General features: G+C 37.1%; 1 protein-coding gene across 2 annotated transcripts in view; it reads left to right on the top strand.

The window, feature by feature from the left end:
* The window catches only part of Smc5 (structural maintenance of chromosomes 5), a 74,468-nt gene that overhangs the window by 24,700 nt on the left and 26,195 nt on the right, over positions 1-23,573 (top strand). For both annotated transcript variants that reach the window (XM_038343161.1, XM_038343153.1), the window contains exons 9-15: positions 8,826-9,081; positions 11,083-11,237; positions 15,341-15,454; positions 19,227-19,321; positions 21,369-21,501; positions 22,678-22,851; positions 22,944-23,113. In XM_038343161.1, the coding sequence (XP_038199089.1) occupies positions 8,826-9,081; positions 11,083-11,237; positions 15,341-15,454; positions 19,227-19,321; positions 21,369-21,501; positions 22,678-22,851; positions 22,944-23,113 (1,097 nt within the window). The remainder of the gene's footprint in view (positions 1-8,825; positions 9,082-11,082; positions 11,238-15,340; positions 15,455-19,226; positions 19,322-21,368; positions 21,502-22,677; positions 22,852-22,943; positions 23,114-23,573) is intronic.

Here is a 23,573-nt window from a genome sequence, read left to right as displayed (position 1 = left end):
ATTCGGTAATTGTGCTGATTATTCTTGACAAGTATGTTCAGGAACAAAGTTGTTTTGCACTGGGTAAGCTGTGAGTTAGATTGGATCTAGACAAGCCTTATAAATACTGTTTTCCAAGAAACTGCTATACAAAGCAGATAATGACAATTCTCCAAAAGTTGTTGGGTTGTTGGCTTTCACTAGCACTGTGGGTTATTATCAAGGAAGTGGCAGAGGTGGGGAGACAAGATAGGTGTGGGAATTGGACATGTTTAGAACTTTACAAAGCTTATCACTTTTACCAGATTCAGGGTAGATTTGGTTTGGCTAGTTAACATTTCCAACTTTGCTACAAACATTTGATTAAAGTTAATTTTGATAGTTTTTGTCATTGTTTGTTGGTTTTATAGAGAAAAAAGATTGTAGAATTCCTTATTTCACTATTCCTGATGAAATCTAAGTCTCTTCTATATCTACAGAAAAGTGTTGCTGCGATTTTAATAAGAATTGTGTTAAACCTTGGGGAGAATTGAAGTTTTTACTGCTTTGAGTCTCCCACTCTAGGAACACTGTATGTGTCCATTTATTTAGATTTTTTTGTGCCTTTCGTCAGCACTGTTTACAGCACACATTTCATTTGTGTTTTGTTAGGGTTAAACCTTAATCTGCCTGTTTCCTCTCTCTTTCCTCCCCAGCCAGATTCTGTGGATTTTTTTAAATACCATGTCACATGTAAATAGGGATAGCCTTAGATTTTCTCTTCTGATTTATTTGTTTAGTTTCCTTTTCTTGCCTTACTTCTCTGTTAAATAAAAGTGATGAACACAGACTGTCTCGAGATCTTAGAAAATGAATTTCCACCACTACGTATGTATGTTGTAGGCTTTTTATAAATAGGATGCACTTTACAAGATACAGGAAGTTTATATATTGTTTCTGAGAATATTTATTTTGAATGAAGTTAAATTTTTGTCAAATATTCTTTGTCTATTGATAAGTTTGTATGCTTTCTTCTTTACACTATTGATATGATGGATTTACATTTCATGGTTTTTGAATAGTAAACCAACCTTACTTCCCTAACACGAACCCCACTTGATTGAGGTATATAAATGTGCATCTCTTTTTCATATATGAATGGCATTGCTAACGTGTTGCTAACATGTTTTACTGTTCATGGGGAGAGCGTTCTTCTGTAGTGTTCTTTTTTCACTGTAACTCATTTCCTGAAGTTAACAGGGGAGTGACCTTGTGAAAGGGATGTGGATGAGACAGGTATTGATTCTTCTTTAAACATTTTCCATAATTCTGAAGTGAAACTATTTAGTCCTAGAGGTTTTTTTTTCTTCTTTACTATTAATGTATTTATGTTGGAGTAGGCTGTGAAAACTGTAGTACACATCATGCTTGTGGAAGTCAAAGGACAATTTGTTGACTCAGTTCTTTCCTTCCACTGTATGGATTCTGGGGATCAAATGACTCAGGTTACCATGCTTGGTGGTGGGCACCATTACCTGCTGAGCCATCATGCAGGCTCCCTAGAAATTTATTTTAGAAGCATTTAAAGTTATGGATTCAATTTCCTAAACATGGCTTTCAGGTTGTTCAAATAACCTCTGTTTCATATTCTTATAATTTTGGTAATTTGTGTTTAGAAAGCAAATTGGTTTTGCTTTGTTCAAATTGTCAAATTTATGGGTGTCCTTGTATCCTTCAGTACATATCTAGAGACTTTAGTTAGATCCATGTGTTATTTCATGGGCAAGTTGTGTTTCTTCCAATTTTCCTCCCAGTTCTATTTTAATGTCTTACCAGAAGTTTGTTAATGTCACTGATTTTCCCACCTCTTCATTTAGTTTTATTGCTTTTTTTTTCCTGTTTTATTTTTTTTTCTATTTATTGCTACCTTATTTTTCTTCTGTGCTTGGTGTGGTTTTATTTTGCTCTTCTTCAAGGTGTAATTTACTGATCTGAGACATTGTGAACACTCTTGCTGATGCACATTCTCCTTTCATCACTGCTTAAGCTCTGCCCTACATATTTTGATATGTTGTATTTTTATTTTCATTCAGTTTATGTATACATTCAGTTTAGTGTGTTCTCCAGTTTTCTTAGAATTAAAATTTATTCGCCATTTAATAAAGTTTTAAAATAGTTTCTAGCTTGAGACTGTTAACTTTCTGTAAGTATTCTAGTATATCTTTGTGTTGGTCCACATGTGAATGCTAGTGTATATAGTACGAATAATAAAAACTTAGAGACAGATATAGGGGTTAAAGCTGAAGATCAGAGAAGCAAAGCAGTAAGCCACTAGAGAGACCTTTTACCTCTACCAATGCTCAGACCAAAGGGGCGATCCTCAGACTTCACACTCCAGTGAGTTCCTGTCTCTTCCCTTTTCTATTCCTCTCTCTGCCCAGTCATATCGCTCCTGTCTCCACCTCCCTAGTGCTGGGATTAAAGATGTGTGACTCCCAAACACAGGGATGAAAGGTATGAGCCACCACCACCTGGATCTGTTTCTGAATCCGTCTTGTATAGCCCAGGGTAGCCTTGAACTTAACAGAGATGAATCTGCCTCTGTCTCCCAAGTACTGGGATTAAAGGTATATGCCATCATTCCCTGGCCTCCAGTGGCTTAGCTTTGCACTCTCATCTTCAGGCAAGCTTTATATATTAAAATGCAAATAAAATATCACTACAGGCATACATGTGCCACAGTGCACATGTGGAGGTCAGAAAACAACATCAGCAGACAGTCCCCACCTTTTTTCTTGTTTGAGACAAGGTCTCTTTTGTTGTTGGCCACTGTATGTGCTGAGGTAGCTGGCCTATTGTCGGAGGCCGAGGGAGTATACGGCAGATGACTACTAGTGTTTAGATGTCCACACACCAGAGGAGGAATGACTCTCCTTTGGAAGAGAATCCGTTCAGGCAAGACTAGTGGAACCACTGAATCTGGAAACTGTTGCTCCTGTCTGTAATTTCACATGTGCAAAAGCAGCTACGGTGTCTCCCCAATACCTGCACCACTGTGTGTAATCTCAGGCGATGTGTATATGTAATCTCATGATTGCATCTCAGTCTTATGGGCACATCTATCTGTGGATGGTCAGGAAGATGACTTCTCATTAAGCTGTAAAATTTTGATATGTAGAAAATATACTAGGATATGCTTCATAACTTGATCTATTGTCCCACAAAGAGTGTAAAACGCTTAAAAGCCTGCTTTGTTCCTTTAACTCTAACATAGAAAACCATTTCTCCCCATTCTGAGACAAACTGCATACAGTTAGCTCATTATTTACCTTGAAGAAAGTCCAAACTAGACTGAATGTTTCTGTAAACAGATCATAAGTTAAAAATGTCACAGATAAGCACCACGACAAAGTTACAGATGTCTAGCCAAAGTTATTAACACAAAGTAATCTAGAGACTGCCAGTTCTTTGTTTGCTAAAATCTGGCTGATAAAGACCTGACTCTGTGCAGATCTCTCTGCAGCTTGTCTCACTGGGCACTGTGCCCCTAGCAACTGGTCACAGTCTTACAACCAAGAATCTTGAAACCTTGGGTGGCCATGGTAAATGGGTCTGCCCTTAGTGTTTGTTCAAGGAGTATGCTATAATCTTCAGAGGTAACTTTATGACTTTTCTTATTGGAAAAAGCCTCTTGTAATATATACATCTATATGTTGACCAGGTGAAAGAAGAGAACAGGAGAAAGACTTAAAAACTAGTAGGAGTTATAGGTGAGAACTGAAGCTGTGGAGGTAGAATTAGAGCTACAACAGAGGAATAGACAGAAGAATAAAGAGCATGACTCGAACCGCATGTGTGTGAATTTATTCCATACCCTTCAGATAGAAAACCTCAAGTTCAATTTTACTAAGCTGAGGACTTTCTCCTCAAACCCTGGGTATATATAGCCTTGAGAGCTGGTCTGTCAGGCTACAGCAGCCCATGGATTTCTGAGGGTTCTCATGTCTCTGTAGGCGCATTGGGATTACAGAATGCAGATTTTATGTGGCTTCTGGGCTTCTCTCTTAGTTACGTTTCCATTGCTGTGATTAAAGACCATGACGAAAAGCAACTTGGGAAGTAAAAGGTTTATTTCTCTTACAACTCGCAGGTCATAGTACATCTCAGAGGTACGTCAGGGCAAGGCAAGAACCCAGAGACAGGAACTGAAGCAAAACCCATGAGAAACTCTGCTGACTGGCTAGCTCCTTATGGTTTTCTCAGCCTACTTTCTTAGAAATCCCAGGGCTACCTGCCCAGAGGTGGCACTGCCCCCACAAGACTGGACTTTCCCACATCAGTCATTAATCAAGAAAATAAGTACACTATAGACTGCCAGTAGTCTGTCTGGTGGAAGCATTTTCTCAGCTGAGGTTCCTTTTCCCTGATAACTCTAGCTATCTAAAAGTTGACAAAAAAACAACCCGTACAGGATCTAAACTCAGGTCCTCACACTTGATAGCAAGTGATTCACCCTCCAAGCCATCTTCTCTGCCTTTTTGTATGTCCTCATGCTTTTGTTTCTCTTGGGAAATTCCTAAAAGTGCATTTACCTTAGATTATGTGTTTTCTAAGACCTCCGTTGGTAATTTATTGTAATGATAGTGGATAAAACTCGGCTTACTGTGGTTTGAGATTATTTCCAAAGGTCTTTCATTATAAATCATTTGAAAAACTTGTTTGAAGTAGTCTTGGAGAGGATAGAGTTAGGTATTTATAGGAACTGTTCTTACTTTGTGGAAGATGAAAACTGCAGATGTGATGAGTTTAAAGTAAGATAGGATTTTAAACTATTTTAATGGAGTATGGGGCAAGGACATGAGCTGACTTAATAGTGGAAGACAGCAGTAAGACCGAAGAATGGAGGAAATGAGGAATTTACATAGGAATGAGAGTGTGTCAGGTAGTTTTGACTGCCATTTTTATGGCTGTAAACCAATTTTCCAGGATGCTTTACATTATTTCAGTTGCTTAGCTATAGCAGAAACATGTAGTTAGTTAGAATTAAGCTTATTTTCTTTTCAGTATGACATGAGCTGAGGATCAGTGGATCTTAACAAGGAAATGAGTGAATGGCACGTTATGAGACCCAGGTGGTAAAGAAATAAAGGAGATGATGGATTAAGATGGTAATAAATGGGTCAGTAGATTTCAGAACCCTTTGGATTTAAAGAATAGGTAAACTAGGAATACCAGGTAGAATATAGTGGAGAGAAGGAAGTAGTTATCATAGAATAGCTTTGCAGAAATACAGTTTTCAGAAGCTGTGTGGCTTTTAGTGATTTACATTGTCTAGAATATAAGGAAAATGTCACTGAAGTTAAAGAGGTTTAAAAAAAAAAAAAAAACACAGAGACCAAAAAGATTGACTTTCTGTGTTTAGGTTGAAGTCACATGACCCACAGGCATAACGGTGGATTAAAGAAGACAGTGAATCAGGTGCCAGAGTCATCAGTCTGTAAGTAGTGAGGGAGAACTTTGAGGGAAGTAGTTAATTTGCTACAATGATGATGGGTAGCAAAGTCTGAATCCAATGGTATTAAAAGAACTGAAATAGAGTGCAGTGAAAGGAGAAAGGAGGTAATTGCCATGAGGGAACCTCTGACTTTGGCCCTAAACCTAAAATAAAGATTTATGGCCAATAAAGGCTTACTTGAGAGATCTCAGCAGAGAAGTATCTTTCAGAAATACCCAGGTTTCAGCTAGAATAAGAAAGTACATTCAAAGAGATTAAGCAACACTACAGTAGGATCTAATAAAACCTGGAGATGTGAGATTTAAACTTGCTATGTGCTCATGTTCAACATCAGTACCAGTCATGGTGGGACTGATGTGATTTTTGGTGGTATTGATAGTCTGCTGGATGAAGGTAGCAAATGTGTTATAGTTGAGAAAGCATAGCCAAAAAATAAGGAGTCATTGAGGTGTGTTTCGGTTTTGTAAGGTCCAATTTTAAAGGCTTTCTTTTGGCAAACCTTTTGCCCAATCTACTGGGTTTTTTCTTTCTATTATTATTATTATTATTATTATTATGAAATATATCATTGTACTGAGTGATCAAAATTTATATATGTTCAGTTTCTTGTTTCTTGTGGGCTTAGATGTTTTTATGTGTTTAGTGAATGAATTCTTGTTCTTATACTCTGACATGCTCACTTATTTTCCTGAATGATTTGGATTTTGTGAGTTTCATGGCTGAATATGGTGATTTCTTGTCTATTTCTTTAATTTTCAGTGTGTGTGTGTGTGTGTGTGTGTGTGTGTGTGTGTGTGTATACATATATAAACATTCCGTTATTTTCTTTTATTTCTCTTTGTTTCATAGAGAAGACAGGATTTGGCATATGTTTGCTTTATTTTCTTGATAGCACTAAATTTGAATTTCAGAAAGAAATCCTAACTATAAGGAATAAAGGGTGGTGCTTGAATATGACAAGACATGATACTGAGGCTAATTTTTTTTGCAAGAATATGTGGGGAGCATAGTGAAAATGTCAGTAAAGCTTGAGTGATGTCATTTAATACAAGTGTTTATAAATAAGATACAAGTAGGCATTGAAGAAGTATAAAATCTTAAAGATATCCCATTATAAATTATTTTTATTTGTTCTGTCTACATTTTTCATATTCTTATTTATTGCTTTATAAATAATACCATTCAAAATTTCCACCTCCGCCCCTCCTCCCATTTCCCTCCTGCTTCCCCCTCCTCCTTCCCTCTCCCACTCCAGTCCTAAGAGAGGGCAGGGTACCCTGCCCTGTGGGAAGTCCAAGGCCCTCCCCCCTCCATCCAAGCTTAAGAAGGTGTGCATCCAAATAGACTAGGATCCCAAAAAGCCAGTACATGCAGTAGAAACAAATCCCAGTGCCATTATCATTGGCTTCTCAGTCAGCCCCAATTGTCGGCCACATTTAGAGAGTCCATGCTTGTTCAGTCCCAGTCTAGATGGCTTTGGTGAGCTTCCATTAGATCAGGCACACTGTCTCAGTGGGTGGACCAACTCCTTGCAGTCCTGACTTCCTTGCTCATATTCTCTCTCCTTCTGCTCTTCAGCTGGACCTTGAGAGCTCAGTTCAGTGCTCCCATGTGGGTCTCTGTCTCTATCTCCATCTGTCTCCGGACAAAGGTGCTATGGTGATATTCAAGATAGTTATCAGTCTTGACTATGGGACAAGGCCAATTCAGGCACCTTCTCCTCCACTGCCCAGGGACCTGGCTGGGGACATCCCCGTGGACACCTGGGAACCCTTTTAGAGCCAAGCCTCTTGCCAACCCAAAATGAGGTATTGAACTGAACAGAGAATTCTCAACAGAAGAATTTCAAATGGCCAAAAGATACTTAAGGACATGTTCAACTTCCTTAGCTATCAGGGAAATGCAAATCAAAACAATTTTGAGATACCATCTTACACCTGTCAGAATGACTAAAATCAAAAACACCAATGATACCCTGTGCTGGAGAGGATATAGAGTAAGGGGAACACTCATCCATTGCTGGTGGGAATGCAAACTTGTGCAACCACTTTGGAAATCAGTGTGGATTTCTCAGAAGATTAGGAGTCAAGCAGTACCACTTTTGGGAATATACCCAAGAGATGGCCAATCATACTACAAAAGCATTTGTTCAACTATGTTCATAGCAGCATTATTTGTAATAGCCAGAACCTGAAAACAACCTAGGTGCCCCTCAATAGAAGAATGGATAAAGAAGGTATGGCACATATACACTTTAGAGTACTACTCAGCGGTAAAAACACAATGACATCTTGAATTTTGCATGCAAATGGATGGAAATAGAAAACACTATCCTGAGTGAGATATTCCATATTCTTTATAATTAATTTATTATTGCTCATAATGGAGGAAAGGAAGAAATAAATGTGACTTAGAAATAAAACTAGTTAAGAGATCATGCAATGTGCTAAATTAACAGATTATACAATATGCTAACTTTACCTATTTTAACACAACATTCTAGTTATAAACGTAAGTTAAATGTAGAAGTTTATGTTGTGTATATCTGGTTTTTTTGGTTTTTGGTTGTTAGGTGTATGTATATATTTGGGTGTTTTGCCTTCTTATATGTCTATGTACCACGTGTTCCTAATGCTACAAGAGGGCACTGGATCCCCTGAAACTGGAGTTACAGGTGATTGTGAGCTGCCATGTGGGTGCTAGGAATCAAGACCAGGACCTTTAAGGAGCTCTTAATCACTAGCCATCTTCCAGTCCCCCATTTGTAAATGTCTTAAAGATAATGATATTTTTAGAATACTATTATTTTGATTAAATTCTTTGACAATAAGTAGCAGTCAATACATCTGATTTTAAAAAAAATTATACTGACTATGTTGAAAATTGTAAATATAAAGATGATTAAAATTTCAGTGTTGAATTGTTAGCAGAACATAATTTTGTTGAAAGAAATTCTTTTGATTTTAAAAGTAAGAACTTATAATTAGTATCATTTCTTTTTTAATTTTGGTCATATGTGTGATATATATTTACTTTCTGTAAATATTTGGGCATCTGGTTTTATGTGTTTTTATTCACCATTGAGCATTAATTATATGTTAAGTTACTCTTACGTACTTTTGATATACTTACCTACTAGTATACCTGTTAATGAGAGAAGTGCATGTGTGCTTGTGTGTGTGTGTGTGTGTGTGTGTGTGGTGACCCAACCTTAGGTCTTCTGTAAGCTAGACAGGTCAGCTCTTCCAGTGATCACCACACCACTCCCTAGACAGTTTAAAGCTATATCACTGTATAAACTAATAGACCAGAGGAAGCAATCTTGGACACTAGCCTACTTTTGTTTTGTTAGATTAAGGAACTTCAGCAGGCCTTAACAGTCAAACAGAATGAAGAACATGACCGTCAGAAGAGAATAAGCAACACGCGCAAGATGATAGAGGACCTGCAGAATGAACTCAGGACTGCAGAGAACTGCGAGAACCTTCTGCCTCAGATTGATGCCATCACAAATGATCTGAGGCGAGTTCAGGAGGAAAAGGGATTGTGTGAAGGAGAGATCATTGACAAGCAAAGGGAAAAGGAGATGCTAGAGAAGCAGAAACGGAGTAAGTTTCTTGGGGGTTAAAAAAATGGTTTATAAAATGGAGCCTTGCTTATTTCCCTTATTCTCACCCCCTCATACTGATTCTTAGATAAAACTTGAGACCTTTGGTCATTTAATCTGTCTGAATGCTATGTACATAAATTTGAAAGAAATTCAGGGAGAGTGGCACTCCTCTTGCTACTGTAAGTCCCAGTGTTAGCAGTTTGTTGTGACAATCCTGCTTTTATTATCACATCATATTTCAGTGTTGCTTAACTAACTTTATATACCTTTGTTTTCTGTTTTCTCTTTTCTCTTGAATCTATATTTTATCTCAATGTGTTATCTCTCTTTTTTTGTTCTTTGAGACAGATTCTCTTTGTAGTTCTGATTGTCCTGGAACTTGCTCTTTTAGAGCAGGCTGGGCTCAAACTCACAGAGATCCACCTGCCTCTGCCTCCCAAGTGCTGGAGTTGAAGGCATGCACCACCACCTGACTTTCTTTGTATTGTAATTCCAAAATTACTATATTAGTAATGCTAAAATTTTTATTGTGAATTTTGTCAGTTCTTATGTATATTTTACATGCTCAGGTACTAATATAGTACTCCCATCCTTTTCATATTCAAGCCTCTCCTATATATGATTTCTGTTTGAAAAGTAAAGCTTTATTGGGGACCATAATTGTGTACTTTCTTTTTGTTTTTTGATTTCTTTTCAAGACAGGGTTTCTCTGTGTAGCTTTCGTGCCTGTCCCGGAACTAGCTCTTTCTTATAGACCAGGCTGCCCTTGAACTCACAGAGATCCTTCTGCCTCTGCCTCCCGAGTGCTGGGATTAAAAGCACCACCATCACCTGACTGTATATGCTTTCTTAACAGTTTGACTTCTAAACTTTTTTACAGCCAGGTACATTATAATTGAATTGAATTTTTTTAATATTTTATTTATTTATTATGTTTACAATATTCTGTCTGTATGTATGTCTGCAGGCCAGAAGAGGGCACCAGACCCCACTACAGATGGTTGTGAGCCACCATGTGGTTGCTGGGAATTGAACTCAGGACCTTTGGAAGAGCAGGCAATGCTCTTAACCTCTGAGCCATCTCTCCAGCCCTAATTGAATTGACTTTTATTGATAATATTTTTAAGGATTTTAATTTCCTTTTTTTAGAAGCACCATTTGTTGTAGCTTATCTTTAAATTAAGAACAAGTTGTTATTATTTGTATATCTGGGCATGCAGTTGCCCCTAGGCACACATGGAGGTCAGAGGACAGTGTTCTGGAGTTGGTTTTGTTTTCTTACCACCATATAATCGGTGGATCAAGCTGAGATCATCAGGCTTACATAGTGAACACTTTCTTCCACTGATATCACACCAGCTCAGAATTTTCTTAAATTTGGAAAGAGAAAAATCCAACTATTTTTCTTTTTTTTTTTTTTTTAAATTCTGCATCTTGCTGTCCTGCTTTCATCTAACCAGGTTGTTTCCAAGGCCTCATCCAAGATCCTCACTCTGGGTTTGTCTCATGCCACTCTTGCACTAAGTAAATCTGTTCCTGAATTTCATCTTATTTCCCCAACCGTCCTCCTCTCTTTATTTTCTTATGAGTTAGCTAACTTTCTAAGAAGAGATACTGAAAATTAATTTCATTGTTCTTGAACTACCTGAGAACATTTTAAATTTAGCATTCCCTTTCTTGATTTTGTTACATATTCAGCTATATATTAAAGGTGGAACTGAATATCCATTTTTTCTCTCAAAATAAAAATATCTCAAGGCCCTTGCTACTATTTTCTGCTAGAAAAGCTACTCTTTCTCCCCCCACTCCACCCTCCAGTGCTTTGCTTTTCAGTAGCTGCAGGGTCATTTTTTATCTTAAGCATTACGTGATTTTTAGAAAGATTTTGGAAGATTTGTCATGGCTGTTATTTATAACCTAGATTTAAGATATTCTGTATTGTTTACAGGTTGATGTACTAATGTTTTCAGAGAAATGATACTTTTCCTTCCAATTTTAGGTGTGGGTGATCATATCATACGTTTTGACAATCTAATGAATCAAAAGGAAGATAAACTGAGACAGCGGTACCGGGACACATACGATGCTGTCTTGTGGCTCAGAAATAACAGAGATAGGTTTAAGCAAAGAGTCTGTGAGCCCATAATGCTCACGGTAAGAAATTTTATTCCTTTTTGTAATATCAGTCAGTTTTACTATTAGGAAATTGTCGGGTTTTGTTAATATAAGAAGTCTTATTCTTATTATGACCCTGGGTTTTTGTTTGCTTGCTTGTTTTTGTGTTTTTTGAGGCAAGGTTTTTCTGTGTAACCTTGGCTGTCTCTGGAACTTACTCTGCAGCCCAGGCTAGCCTTGAACTCATGAGATCCACCTGCCTCCGCCTCTTAACTGCTGGGATTAAAGGTGGATGTTTCCACCACCTAGCTAAGACCCTGTTTTTTCATCATTGGACTTGTAAGCATTGCATAGCTGAATCCATACATAAGTTTTTTAAGTGCCCTTGAACCATAATAGTATATAAGCCTATGAATTTTTTTCAAGAAAGGTTTAAAACTGAGGGGCTGGAGAAATAGTTCAGTCTGTAAAGTACTGGCCATGAAGACCTTGGTTTGATCCCCATAAACTGTTTATAAAGGGAAAAAAAGGATCCCCAAAAAACTATATGTAAAGGTGGATGTTGGCGATGGTATGGCTATAATCCCAGCAATGGGAAAAAGACAGTAGGATCTCTGGCCAGCCAGTCTAGCCAGATTTACAGCTCCAGGTTCAGTGAGAGACTCTCCAAACCAAATAATTTGGAATGAAATTGAGGGAAACACCCTATATCAACCTCTGGCATCTGCATGTATGTGCACACAAAGGCACACACACCCTATAAAAAGATAGGAAATGGGATTTTCTAACCTACAGTTGTACATATAATAAGCTTGCTTGACTGTTTATATTATTAGATTAAAAACTATTTAAGAGGCAGAAAACTGCTATAAAAATGTTGATAAAGAATGATTGGCAGATAAGCAAGAAAATTATGTATAAAAAACATTCTAAAGATTTTGTGAATGAAGCAAGTAATTGATATAATTAATAGTGTCAATTACTCTGGATCATCAGGAATAGAAAAACTAGTAAATAATTTAGTGAAGTTTGGTCATGAATTTAATAGAGTAATTTCCATCAAACTATCAAGTAATTAGTTTGACTTTATAAAGGGATATAAGAGTAAGAAAACACATTTCTTAAATGGTGATATACTAGATATAGATAAACAAGATTAGAACCCCCCCAAAAATAACCAAAGAATAATTTTTCCTGGGCATTTTTTCTTTGAAAAATTATAATTTATCTTTACAGAATTCATGACGAGCCCTATTTTCTCTAACCATACTTTATTAAGATAACATAGATTTAATTCTTATTATATCTGATATTAGTAAAATTTATTTCCATAACTCATTCTTTTCTTCACAGTTGCATGTGCCTATAATCTCAGTTCTCAAGAGGCTGGGGCAGGAGGATTTAGAGTTTGATGTTAGCCTCAGCTGCATAGTTCCTTTCTAACCTGGATTACATAGTAAAACCCTGTCCTCCTAACCCAAACAGAAACAACAGCAAAGAGAATATTTTCCAAAATTAGGAAGATAATTTATATTTAGTGTATTTTCATTGTTTTAATCTATTGATAAGAACTGTAAAAATCCTTGCTATAAGTTATAATGCATATAGTTATTTACATATTTAAAAAAAACCTCAGTAATAGTTCAGAACTTAACCAGATTTGTCATCTGATTGTCTAACTGTATAACTCATCACCAGCATACATCACTAGTTGGAGTATATTTACATTTTTAACTACATCTGAGTATTTAAAATAAAAAGATGTATTCTACTTTTTCGGCCTTCATGTAGTGACTTTTCACTCTTCTTGCTTCTGTTTCTATTCGTGCCTGTGTGTATGTGCATTTTCCTAACCCAAGTCTACCTGAAAATGAACCTGCATCGGCATGTTAAGGATGTGTACATTGAAAATGTCAGTCATATAGCTTGTTCTGTTCCTATGATTTATTTCTAATGACTTCAGTTTAGAGCGGGAGAAATTTGGACAAGATTTATAAATACTAGTCGCATAGTAATATAATAACAACTATACCTTATATTAACAGAACTAATGTGCATAATGAAGAAAATTCTTAAAGATACTGGTAGGTGAGATAAACTATCTTTTATTTTCCCAGTGGAATTCAGTCCAACCATTAAAATACTGTTGTAAGGTCTCGGGATAGATCATCTGATAAAGTGCTTGCAAAAACCTGAATTTGATCCCCGAGAATCCTTGTAAAAAAAAAAACCAACCGTCGTGGTGTGCTTATAATCTTACCATTAGGGAGGTGGAGGCAGATGGATCACTAGGGCTCTCCGTCAGCCAGTCTAATCTGCTTAGTGAGTACCAGGCCAGGTAGAGTTTGAGGAACAATGATGATTGTCCTCTGACCTCTACTTATATGCATGTAGGTGAACCTGCACACCTGCATACATATAAACATAATGCTACAGGTTAGGTCTAATAATAAATGAATGCGTTTATAACATGAATTATAAAGTAGGTTGAATAGGTTATGTAGAAATTTTTCGTTTAAAAAATATGAAACAGGAGACTGCATCAACCAGATGATATCAAGAATGGTATGTCTGCTATGCCTGCCAGTCTGTATCATACTCCTTTGTGAAGGTATAACTGTAAAATTCTCTTAGAAGTTTAGTTTTCACTGAATACCAGAAAGGAAGGAACAGGATTCTAAGAAACAGGAAGCTGAAGAACCAATGCCTTCTATAAATTTTACTTGAGGATATGCATTATTATACCTGGAAAAAGGGGAAATTATCCACTGCTACACTGGCACTAGCTGGCTAGTAACCAAAATGACTGTTTGTGAGATTTCAAAGAATTTACATGAGCTATTTACACAAGATGAGGGCTTTTGGTTCTCAAATGAAAAGATATTTCTAATGAATACACCCTGGAAAAACTTGAGAACCAAATCATGTCTGGCTCATCCATAGCAATTGTTTTTGTCCATTCTACTTGGAGTGAATATCAGCTTACATCTTCATTCATTTGCACTTCTTCTAGTAGAGTAATTGAATATAAAAAAAGTGTGAAATGACAGCCACTGGATGTTTGTAGAGTGTGTACTTGAATGATCATATCTCACAAAGATTGTTGTCTGTTTGTATTCCCATTTTTCTACATTTGCTGATGTTTTCTAGAGAATAGTATTGGCCAATGTTTAGATAACAAACCTTTTTTTTTTTTAACCATACTATCTCTCTCTTTTTTAAGGCAGTTTTAGAAATTGCATCTAGGGCCCATTACATAGTAGACAAGTACTTTCCCACTGAGCTATATCCCCAGACCAGAGCCCTGGTCAAAAATAGCATGTTTTATAGTAAAGCATCCTGTGTGAATACCTTGTCTTTCACCTAGCTCTCCTGTGAAATTTACTAGACAGCACTTTCTACTGTGTCTTTGTTAGTGAAAACTGTATGGTTCTTTGCTTTGTATTTTGCTCATTCATGTGTAATAAAGAAAGATTTAATGTTCTTGAGAGAGTTCTCTACTTACCTGTTTTAGTATCTTCCATAGAATTGAGTCACTTGTGCTGTAATATCTAATTAGCAAATATTTTTTAGCATGTTTGTAAATGTTGTGTGTGGCATATACCTGTAATACCAGGACTTGTGAGGTTGATGTGAGAGAGGATCACAAGTTTGAGGCTGGCAGCACAAGCCACATAATGAATTGCAGGCAGATTCACATAGTAGAAAAAACACCCTAAGACCCCAAATAAATTTATGTTTTAGCTATGCAAATCTTTCAAAAGGCTCCAACAGCTGACCAACATAACAAGTTTTTTCCATGTGTCTTATGAAAGTTTTATTACGGTTTTATACCTATGAACTATTGCCAAGTGTAATAGGAAATTTTTGTCAAGATTAAGAAGGAAAGTACTAAGTTTAAGGGAAGATGAGACTTGTTTATAGATAGCAGTCTTCAACTCCAGTTAGTTAACCAGAAGGAAACTAAGGTTGTTTCTGAGATAATTTAAAACTCATTGTGCAGCAGATCTTCATATGATTGTTCTGATTAAAAAACAAAATGTTTGGAAATTAGGATTAATTAAATACATTCAAGATATTTGCATATGCTCTAAGATTATCAGTAGGTTTCAGGAAAAAACTAATTTTTTTCCTTTTTTTAGATTAATATGAAAGATAATAAAAATGCAAAATATGTTGAAAATCATATTTCATCAAATGACTTAAGAGCCTTTGTGTTTGAAAGTCAAGAGGATATGGAGATTTTCCTCAGAGAGGTAAGTACTAACCAACATTACGTTCTGATTGACAAAGCACCTCTGTCCTTTATGAGTTTGTGTTGACTGAGGTTTCTGTCCCGCCCGGTCCCGCCATTCAGTCCCAAAGAAACACACAGAGGTCTACATTAATCATAAACTGGTTGGCCTATTAGCTCGGGCTTCTTATTAGTTCTTATAACTTAAATTAGCCCATAATTCTTGTCTGTGTTAGCCACAGCAAAAGTAGTCACATCTTGCTTCCTCTACATCTGGGTGACAGCTACAGACTGAACCTTTCCTCTTTCCAGAATTCTTCTGTTCTGGTCACCCCACCTATACTTTCTGCTTGGCTACTGGCCGATCAGCATTTTATTAATTAGTACAAGTGGTAAGTCTTTACATAGTACAGGTCACACAGCAGATTTGTAATTTCCTTGTGTGCTCTGAAAAAATAACACCTTCCTTATCCTCAATATATTTACTTTTATTTATTTATTTGGTTTTTTTCAAGGTAGGGTTTCCCTATGTAACAGTCCTAGCTGTCCTGTAACTAGCTCTTGTAGACTAGGCTGGCCTCGAACTCACAGGGATTCACCTGCTTCTGCCTCCCAAGTGCTGGGATTAAAGGCGTGCGCCACCACCGCCCGGCAAGATTTACTATGTATACAGTGTTCTATCTGCATATATTTCTACATACTGGAAAAGAGCAACAGATTTCATTATAGATGGTTGTGAGCCACCATGTAGTTATTGGGAATTGAACACAGGACCTCTGGAACAGCCAGTGCTCTTAACCTCTGAGCTGCCTCTCCAGCCCCCACACTTACTCATTTTTTTTAATGTAAATTACATGAAAGAAGTTTTAGAATGTTAATATGTTCTTCACGAGTGAGACTCCTTCATTCTACTGCCTCAGCATTGTTTTATCTTTTGCAGTATGTAAAAGGTTTCTGGTTCGGGTTTGAGGGTTTGTTTTTTTGTTGCTGTTTGTTTGTTTGGTTGGTTGGTTGGTTGGTTGGTTGGTTGGTTGGTTGGTTTGGTTTTGGTTTAGTTTGGGTTTTTATTCCTTTTGGAGTGGAGATGGTTTTTGGTTTGTTATTTGCGGGGGGGGGCAAATTTTGTTTGTGCTTTTTTTTCTATTTTTGAGACCAAGTTTTCTACTCACCTAAAAGTCACCAGTTAGAGTAGGCTGGCTGGCCAGCGAAGTCTAAAGAGATCTGCCTATCTCCACCTCCCATCACTGGGATTACAAGTGTACATACACACCCCACACACCCTCTGTTGGTATGTTCTCCAGGGGTCAAACTCTGTCCTGTGCTTACATGGCACACACTTTACTTCTTAAACCCTCTCCCCAGCCCAATGTATGTTTTACTTACTAAATGTGCGCTTTATGGCCTGTCTTAGGGTTTTTATTACTATGACACCATGACAACTCTTATAAAGAAAAACATTTAATTGGGGCTGGCTTACAGTTTGGAGGTTTAGTCCATTATAGTTATAGCAATGAGCTATGTGTTCCCCTTTCTCCCCATCCTTGCCAGCATGTCCTGTTGTATTAGTCAGGGTTAACTAAGGATCGGGTTAACCCTAACTAGGGTTAACTGATGGGGTGAACATATATACATATGAAAGGGCCTTATTAGAGTGGCTTACAGCCCAAGTAGTCCAATAATACTGTCTCCTGGTGAAAAAGCCAGGATCCAATAGTTATTTAGTCCACCAGACTAGATGTCTCAGCAGTTTCAGTCTGGTGCTGGAGTCCCAGGGAGTTTTCTGTCCATGTTGGGATCCCAATGAAGTAGGTTCTAACACCAGCAAAGGAACGGCTCAGGGTAGGACTTGCCAGTGGGAGTGAGGGCAAGCACACAGAAAGCACAGCTTCCTTCTTTCATGTCATGTGGGCTGCCGCTAGAAGGGTTAGGGTGGGTCTTCTGACCTCACCTGATCCTGCCAAGAACAGTTCCTCACAGGTGAGCCCAGCTACTTCTGGTTTAGTTGCTTCCAAATGTGGTCAGCTTGACAACCAAGACTAGCCATCACAGCTGTCATTTGTTTTATTGATCTTTGCCATCCTTACTGGGATAAGATGAAATGTCTGAGTAATTTTAATTTACATTTCCCAGATGACCTAAGAGTGAAGTGTTTCTCAGCTATTTGTTTCATGGAAAGTTTATGCACTATTCTTTTCAATTGGCTTATTTTCTTGATGTTCTACTTTTTCTTGTTATTCTTTATATATTCTAGACAATAACCCTCTTCCATGAGTGAGTTTTTTATTTTGGGTATTGTATATTTTTTATCTAGAGTTTCTATTAAAATCTGTTTGCTTACTGTGTCTGCTAGGGTTGGCCATCTGTTTATTCAGTATGGTAATGGTTTTCTTGAATAAGCTTAACTGTTTAAAATTCTTGTGTGTTAAATCTGACATTTGTGTTCCTGTGAGGTCAGTTTCTCTTAGTCAGCTAGCCTAGCCAATCAGTAAACTCCATGTTAAGCAAACTGCTTTTTCTCTTAGCTATGGTGGCATTTAATTCTCATACATAAGAATTTTTATTGTTCACTGGAGTTGCACATCATACCGTTAGGATCAGTTAGTTCCTTTCTGAAGAAACTGACTAGCAATGAACTGAATTGGACTCAAACTTCAAAATGGTTGCAACCAAAGCAAGTGCATGTGAGTCTTTGTGCGTTTGTGTGTGTGCAGAGATCTACCTTTTGGTGTCTTCCTCTCTCCATCCAGATAATTTTTTTCACAACAGAGTTTCTTTGGTTTTTGGTTCATGGTATAAAAGTGCTTGCAATGGATACAGAACTCTAGAAATCCAGTCATAGGAAACTCCACATTAATTTTGAAGCAGAATCTCTTACTTAACATGGAGCTTACTGATTGACTAGGCTAGCTGGCTAATATGCTCTAGGAATCCTCCTATCTCTGTACCTACCCAATACTTTGGTTATAGATATACACTGCCCTATCCAGCTTTTATGTAGGTATTAGGGTTATGAACTCATGACAGGCACTTTATATAGTGAGCCATCTCCCTGGCCCCTCCTGTTCAGGCCTTCCCACTTCTGTTTGTTGCTTTTTCATGATCCACTGGGATTTTTCCATACATTTATAGCTGAAGGATCAGCCAGAGATTGAAACAGGTTTGAGTATTCTGAGGCTTCTCATTTGTCAGGATCCTGACAAGAATTTACCTTTTAATTTACATGTTCATTCTAGCCACCAGATTCTAGTTAGTTCCATCCCTCCAATTTGTTTTCCTGGTACTTTAAATATTATTGTTCCAAATTTTGCCTAGAGTTTATAATCATTATTGGCAGATAGGTATACCCAATACAAGATAATCTGTTATTAACGAAACTATAACTGCCATCTATATATTCTGAAGCCAATTCCGGATATCCTGTTTCATCTGAAAATTCTGTACATATTTCTGAAAGAAATGGATTCTCAGATGGCTGTAGGGGCACATACCTGTAATCCCAGCCCTTGAGAGGCAAGATTGTGAGTTTAAGGTTAACCTGGAGTTTGTAGTAAATTCTGTCCACAGAATAAGTAAGACCCTGTCTTGAACAGAAAAACCAAAAGCAGAGAACCTATAAAGTAGAAAAGCTCAGATTGAATTTAGAGGGAGTAAAATTAACGGAAAAAAATATAATAAAATATAATCCTTTTTTAAATTTCTGATCATCCTTGTAGTGCCAGTGGGAATATGTTGACTTTAAAATTTATTTCAGTTAAGCACATGGTAATTAATATCGTCTTTTTTCTTGTATTCAGGTTCGTGACAATAAGAAGTTAAGAGTAAATGCTGTTATTGCTCCCAAGATTTCTTATGCAGACAAAGCACCTTCGAGATCTCTGAATGAGTTAAAGTAAGTTGGAAGTATTATTAGAACAAATTCAAACACTGAGTCTTAAGTGACTTTTAATTCTTCACATAATATATTTGTTATAAGCTGTATAAGTCTGTCTTAGGAGATCTGCTGAAGTATGAAATTGGGGAAAGTTCAGGCTTAGGTATGTGCCAAGTTTCATGTTTCATAAAGGTGATTTTTCAAATTAGTAGAACATTAGATTAGTTTTTAAAACATACTAAATATCTTTTACTAAAGGTAAAAGACATAGGTTAGCCATTGGAAATAGGGAGTAATGAATCATTTTCTAATGCAAAAATAATTTCTGTATCAAGCAGTGGTTGCATACACCTTTAATCTCAGCACTTGGGAGGCAGAGACAGGGGGATCTCTGAGCTTGAGGCCAGCCTGATCTTCAGAACGAGTTCCAGGACAGCCAGGCCTGTTAAATAGAGAAACCCTGATTTAAAAAAAAATAAAATAATAATAATAATAATAATAATAATAATAATAATAATAATAATTTCTGTAAGGGCTAAACGTGAAGAAACAGAATTTTATACAATATCTAAATATCTGATCTCTGGATAAAACTAGACATTATTAATATAAAAAGATTAAGAATAGGAACAGAAAAAGATAGTTTGCAAAAAGAATAGATTGTAACATAAAAGGCTTAGCAGCAAGGAAGAAAATAGCACAAGAGATATTAAAATGTAAAAAGCCTTTTCTTCTGCTGTTGTTAAAATGTGTGTCTTAGTTACTTTACTTTCTTTGTTTTATTATTTATTTGGTTGGTTGGTTGGTTTTGGTTTTTGTGTTGTTTTGGGGCAGGATCTCGCTGTGTAGCTCTGTCTATTCTGGAACTCACCATGTAGACCATGCTGGCCTTGAACTTACAGAGATCCACCTGCCTCTGCCTACCAGGTGCTGAAATTAAAGACATGCGCCACCACCTCCAGCTTTAGTTACTTTTTATTGCTGTAAAGAGATACCATGACAAAGACAACTTATAAAAGAATTCAATTAAGAGGATTAATAGAACCCATGACCATCATGGTGGGGTGCATGACACCTAGCGGGCAGGCATGGCACTGGAGCAGTACTGAGAACTTACATCTGATCCACTGACACAAGACAGAGAGAAACTGGGCCTGTGTGGAAATTTGAAACCTCAAAACCCACCCCCAATGACACCTCCTCCTTCAATACAACCATACTTCCTAATCCTTCCCAAACAGTTCTACTAACTGGGACCAAGTATTCAAACTTGAGGCTATAGGGACCATTATCATCCAAACCATCACACTGTAATTTACTTACTGCTTATTGACTACTTGTCTGCAATCAGATTGTATGTCTGTGAGTGCACTAATTATGCCTCAGTTATCATTTCTCATGCTTTCCCATCCTCAGACATTTTTGTGGTCTGGGGGAAAGGACAAAGTCTCATACTGTCCTGGAATTTACCAGGTGTCTTGCTTGAGACCCCAGTGATCCACTATCTTTATTTTTCCATGGGCATAATAAGCCATTGCCACCTTGCCTGGAGATTTTGTATGGGTCATGGGGTTTGAGCTCCAGTCCACTGCACCCAGACTTTTTTGTTGTTGCAAGGCAGGCATTTTGTGGAAAGCTTTTCCATTGGGATCAGCAGCTCACAAATAACAACACCAAGACATATTAACTATGAAAGCTCAGCCTTGCCTTATGCTTGTCTCACTATCTCTTATAACTAAAGTTAACCCATTTCTACTAATCTATGTTCTGCCACATGGCATTACCTCTCTTCCATCTTATGCATCCAGTTTCTTCTCTGTGTCTTGCTAGTGAATCTGCCTTTCTTCTTCCCAGAGTTCTCTCCTTGCCCAGAAGTCCACCTACACTGTCCTGCCTAGCTGTTGGCCATTCAGCTTCTTCTCACATCAGTCACCGCAGTGCATTCCATATGGGGTACAAATACCCACAGCAGCACCTCCTCTCCTGAACCGCTCCTCAGCCTAGTAGTCAGATTTTTAAAATAATATTTTAAGAAAAAAGGCCAAATCTGTCCTTTTCTTTTCAGACAGTATGGCTTTTTCTCATATTTGCGAGAGCTATTTGATGCACCTGATCCTGTGATGAGTTATCTTTGCTGCCAGTATCATATTCATGAAGTTCCTGTGGGAACCGAAAGGACTCGAGAAAGAATTGAACGGGTAAGGAAGTAAAGATTTAAAAACACTCTTTGAATTTAACAGTTGTAATAGGCCATAAAACTGTGACTTTTAGCTAATATTTTATAGTAGAAGTGATGCAGAATTACCTAGAACAAATTAGTACATACTTTTATTTTTAGCAGAATAAAGTTAAAACCTAGAATGTCTGGATGCTCTTAACTGATTCTACCTTGACATACACACACACACACACACACACACACGCATATGATTTAATCTTTAAAAATCTTACACTCTATATTATCTTTCAAGTGTACTTTAGAATGGTAGACAGGGATATAGGTCTATTCTGATAAAATTTCACCTTTTTAAAGCTTTTATTTAAGACCGTTTCAGTAAACAAACAGCCACTTTTCATAAGATCTTATTTTCTTAGCAAATAAATCCTTAAAGTTTTTTGCAAACAGGGACAGAACAAATCTTTCTTTCTTTTTTTTTTCTTTGGTTTTTCGAGACAGGGTTTCTCTGTAGCTTTGAAGCCTATCCTGGAACTAGCTCTTATAGACCAGGCTGGTCTCGAACTCACAGAGATCCGCCTGCCTCTGCCTCCCGAGTGCTGGGATTAAAGGCGTGCGCCACCACCGCCCGGCTAGAACAAATCTTTCTTAGAACAGGCTTTTCTTTTTATTTGTAAGGGGTTTGTTGTTCTTTGTGTTGTTTTTGTTTTATGAGACAGAATGCCGTGTTCCCAGGCTCTCCTTGAATTACTGTGGAGCTGAGTCTGGTCTTGAATTCCTTTATCTTTTTTCTCAGACTCTCAAATGCTAGGATTGCAATTATGCACCATCACAACCAGCTTGGACTGTTTGTGTGTTTTTCAAACTACTTCATTTATGTTTTGATACTGTATGTGAACTGAGAATTAATTACAGACCTACCTGCTTCATTCTCCTTTATGTTTCAAAAACATTTACCTGAGATACATTAACCACATTTTAGAGACATTGATTAATAGTATTATTTTAAATCTGGTATATTGATCTTCTAGAATTCTCCTGGTTTATGTTCTTAATTCTTTTTTTTTTTAAGCCAAAAAATGTTTACTCTTAGATAGATATTTGAAATGTAGTAATTTTTGTTCTTAATTCTTTAGTCTTTTAAAGCATATATCATAGTTTTTATTAGAATGTTTATGATTCCTATTTTACATTATAGGTAATACAAGAAACTCGATTGAAACAAATTTATACAGCAGAAGAAAAGTATGTTTTAAAAACTTCTTTCTATTCAAATAAAGTTATTTCTAGTAACACATCCCTGAAAGTAGCCCAGTTCCTCACTGTCACTGTGGATCTAGAACAAAGAAGACACTTGGAAGAACAGCTAAAGGTTGGTTCACTGCATAGTTATTAAATTATTGGCTGGATTTTTAATACTTTGGAACTTTAAAAGTTTTTGTTAACAATTTGATTGTTCCATAGGAAATTAATAGAAAATTGGAAGCAGTGGAATCTGGATTGGTGACCTTGCGTGATACGAACAAGCATCTTGAGCTCAAAGACAATGAGCTGAGACTGAAAAAGAAGGAACTTCTTGAAAGAAAAACCAAAAAAAGACAACTGGAGCAGAAAATCAGCTCCAAACTGGGAAGGTATCTTGTAGCTTTGGGAGGGGAGCTCAAGCATAGCGCAAGAGCCTACTGGTTCAATCCTATGATGTCAGTAGTTTATAGTTATTTCTAAAGTTTTATTTAATATTAATGCTTACGTTACAGTTGTGGTACATAGAACAAAAGGCAATCAGACTAAAGTGTTCTTTCCAGATCTTTGATCTCTTTAATGCCTATGAGTATAATTTAGAATACAGTTAGAAATTATATTGGTACAGGAAAATGGCAGTTGAGGGTTCTTTCCTAGGGCCTGTGAATTCTCCAGGCCTAAATTGGCTAGTTTTTTATTACAGGGCATGAAATACCTCCTGTTGAGTGGACCTTAAGTCCAATTAAATAGCTATTGTTTCCCCCAAGGTAAAAGTGCGACTGTTGCACTGTTGAAGATATTTTGCTGGTCTGGTGAATACACCAGCATAGACTGGGGACATTTCACCAGGCC

Source organism: Arvicola amphibius, chromosome 1 (assembly GCF_903992535.2).
Source record: "Arvicola amphibius chromosome 1, mArvAmp1.2, whole genome shotgun sequence".
NCBI classification, from domain to species: domain Eukaryota; kingdom Metazoa; phylum Chordata; class Mammalia; order Rodentia; family Cricetidae; genus Arvicola; species Arvicola amphibius.
This window is presented reverse-complemented; position numbering and strand designations above follow the sequence as displayed.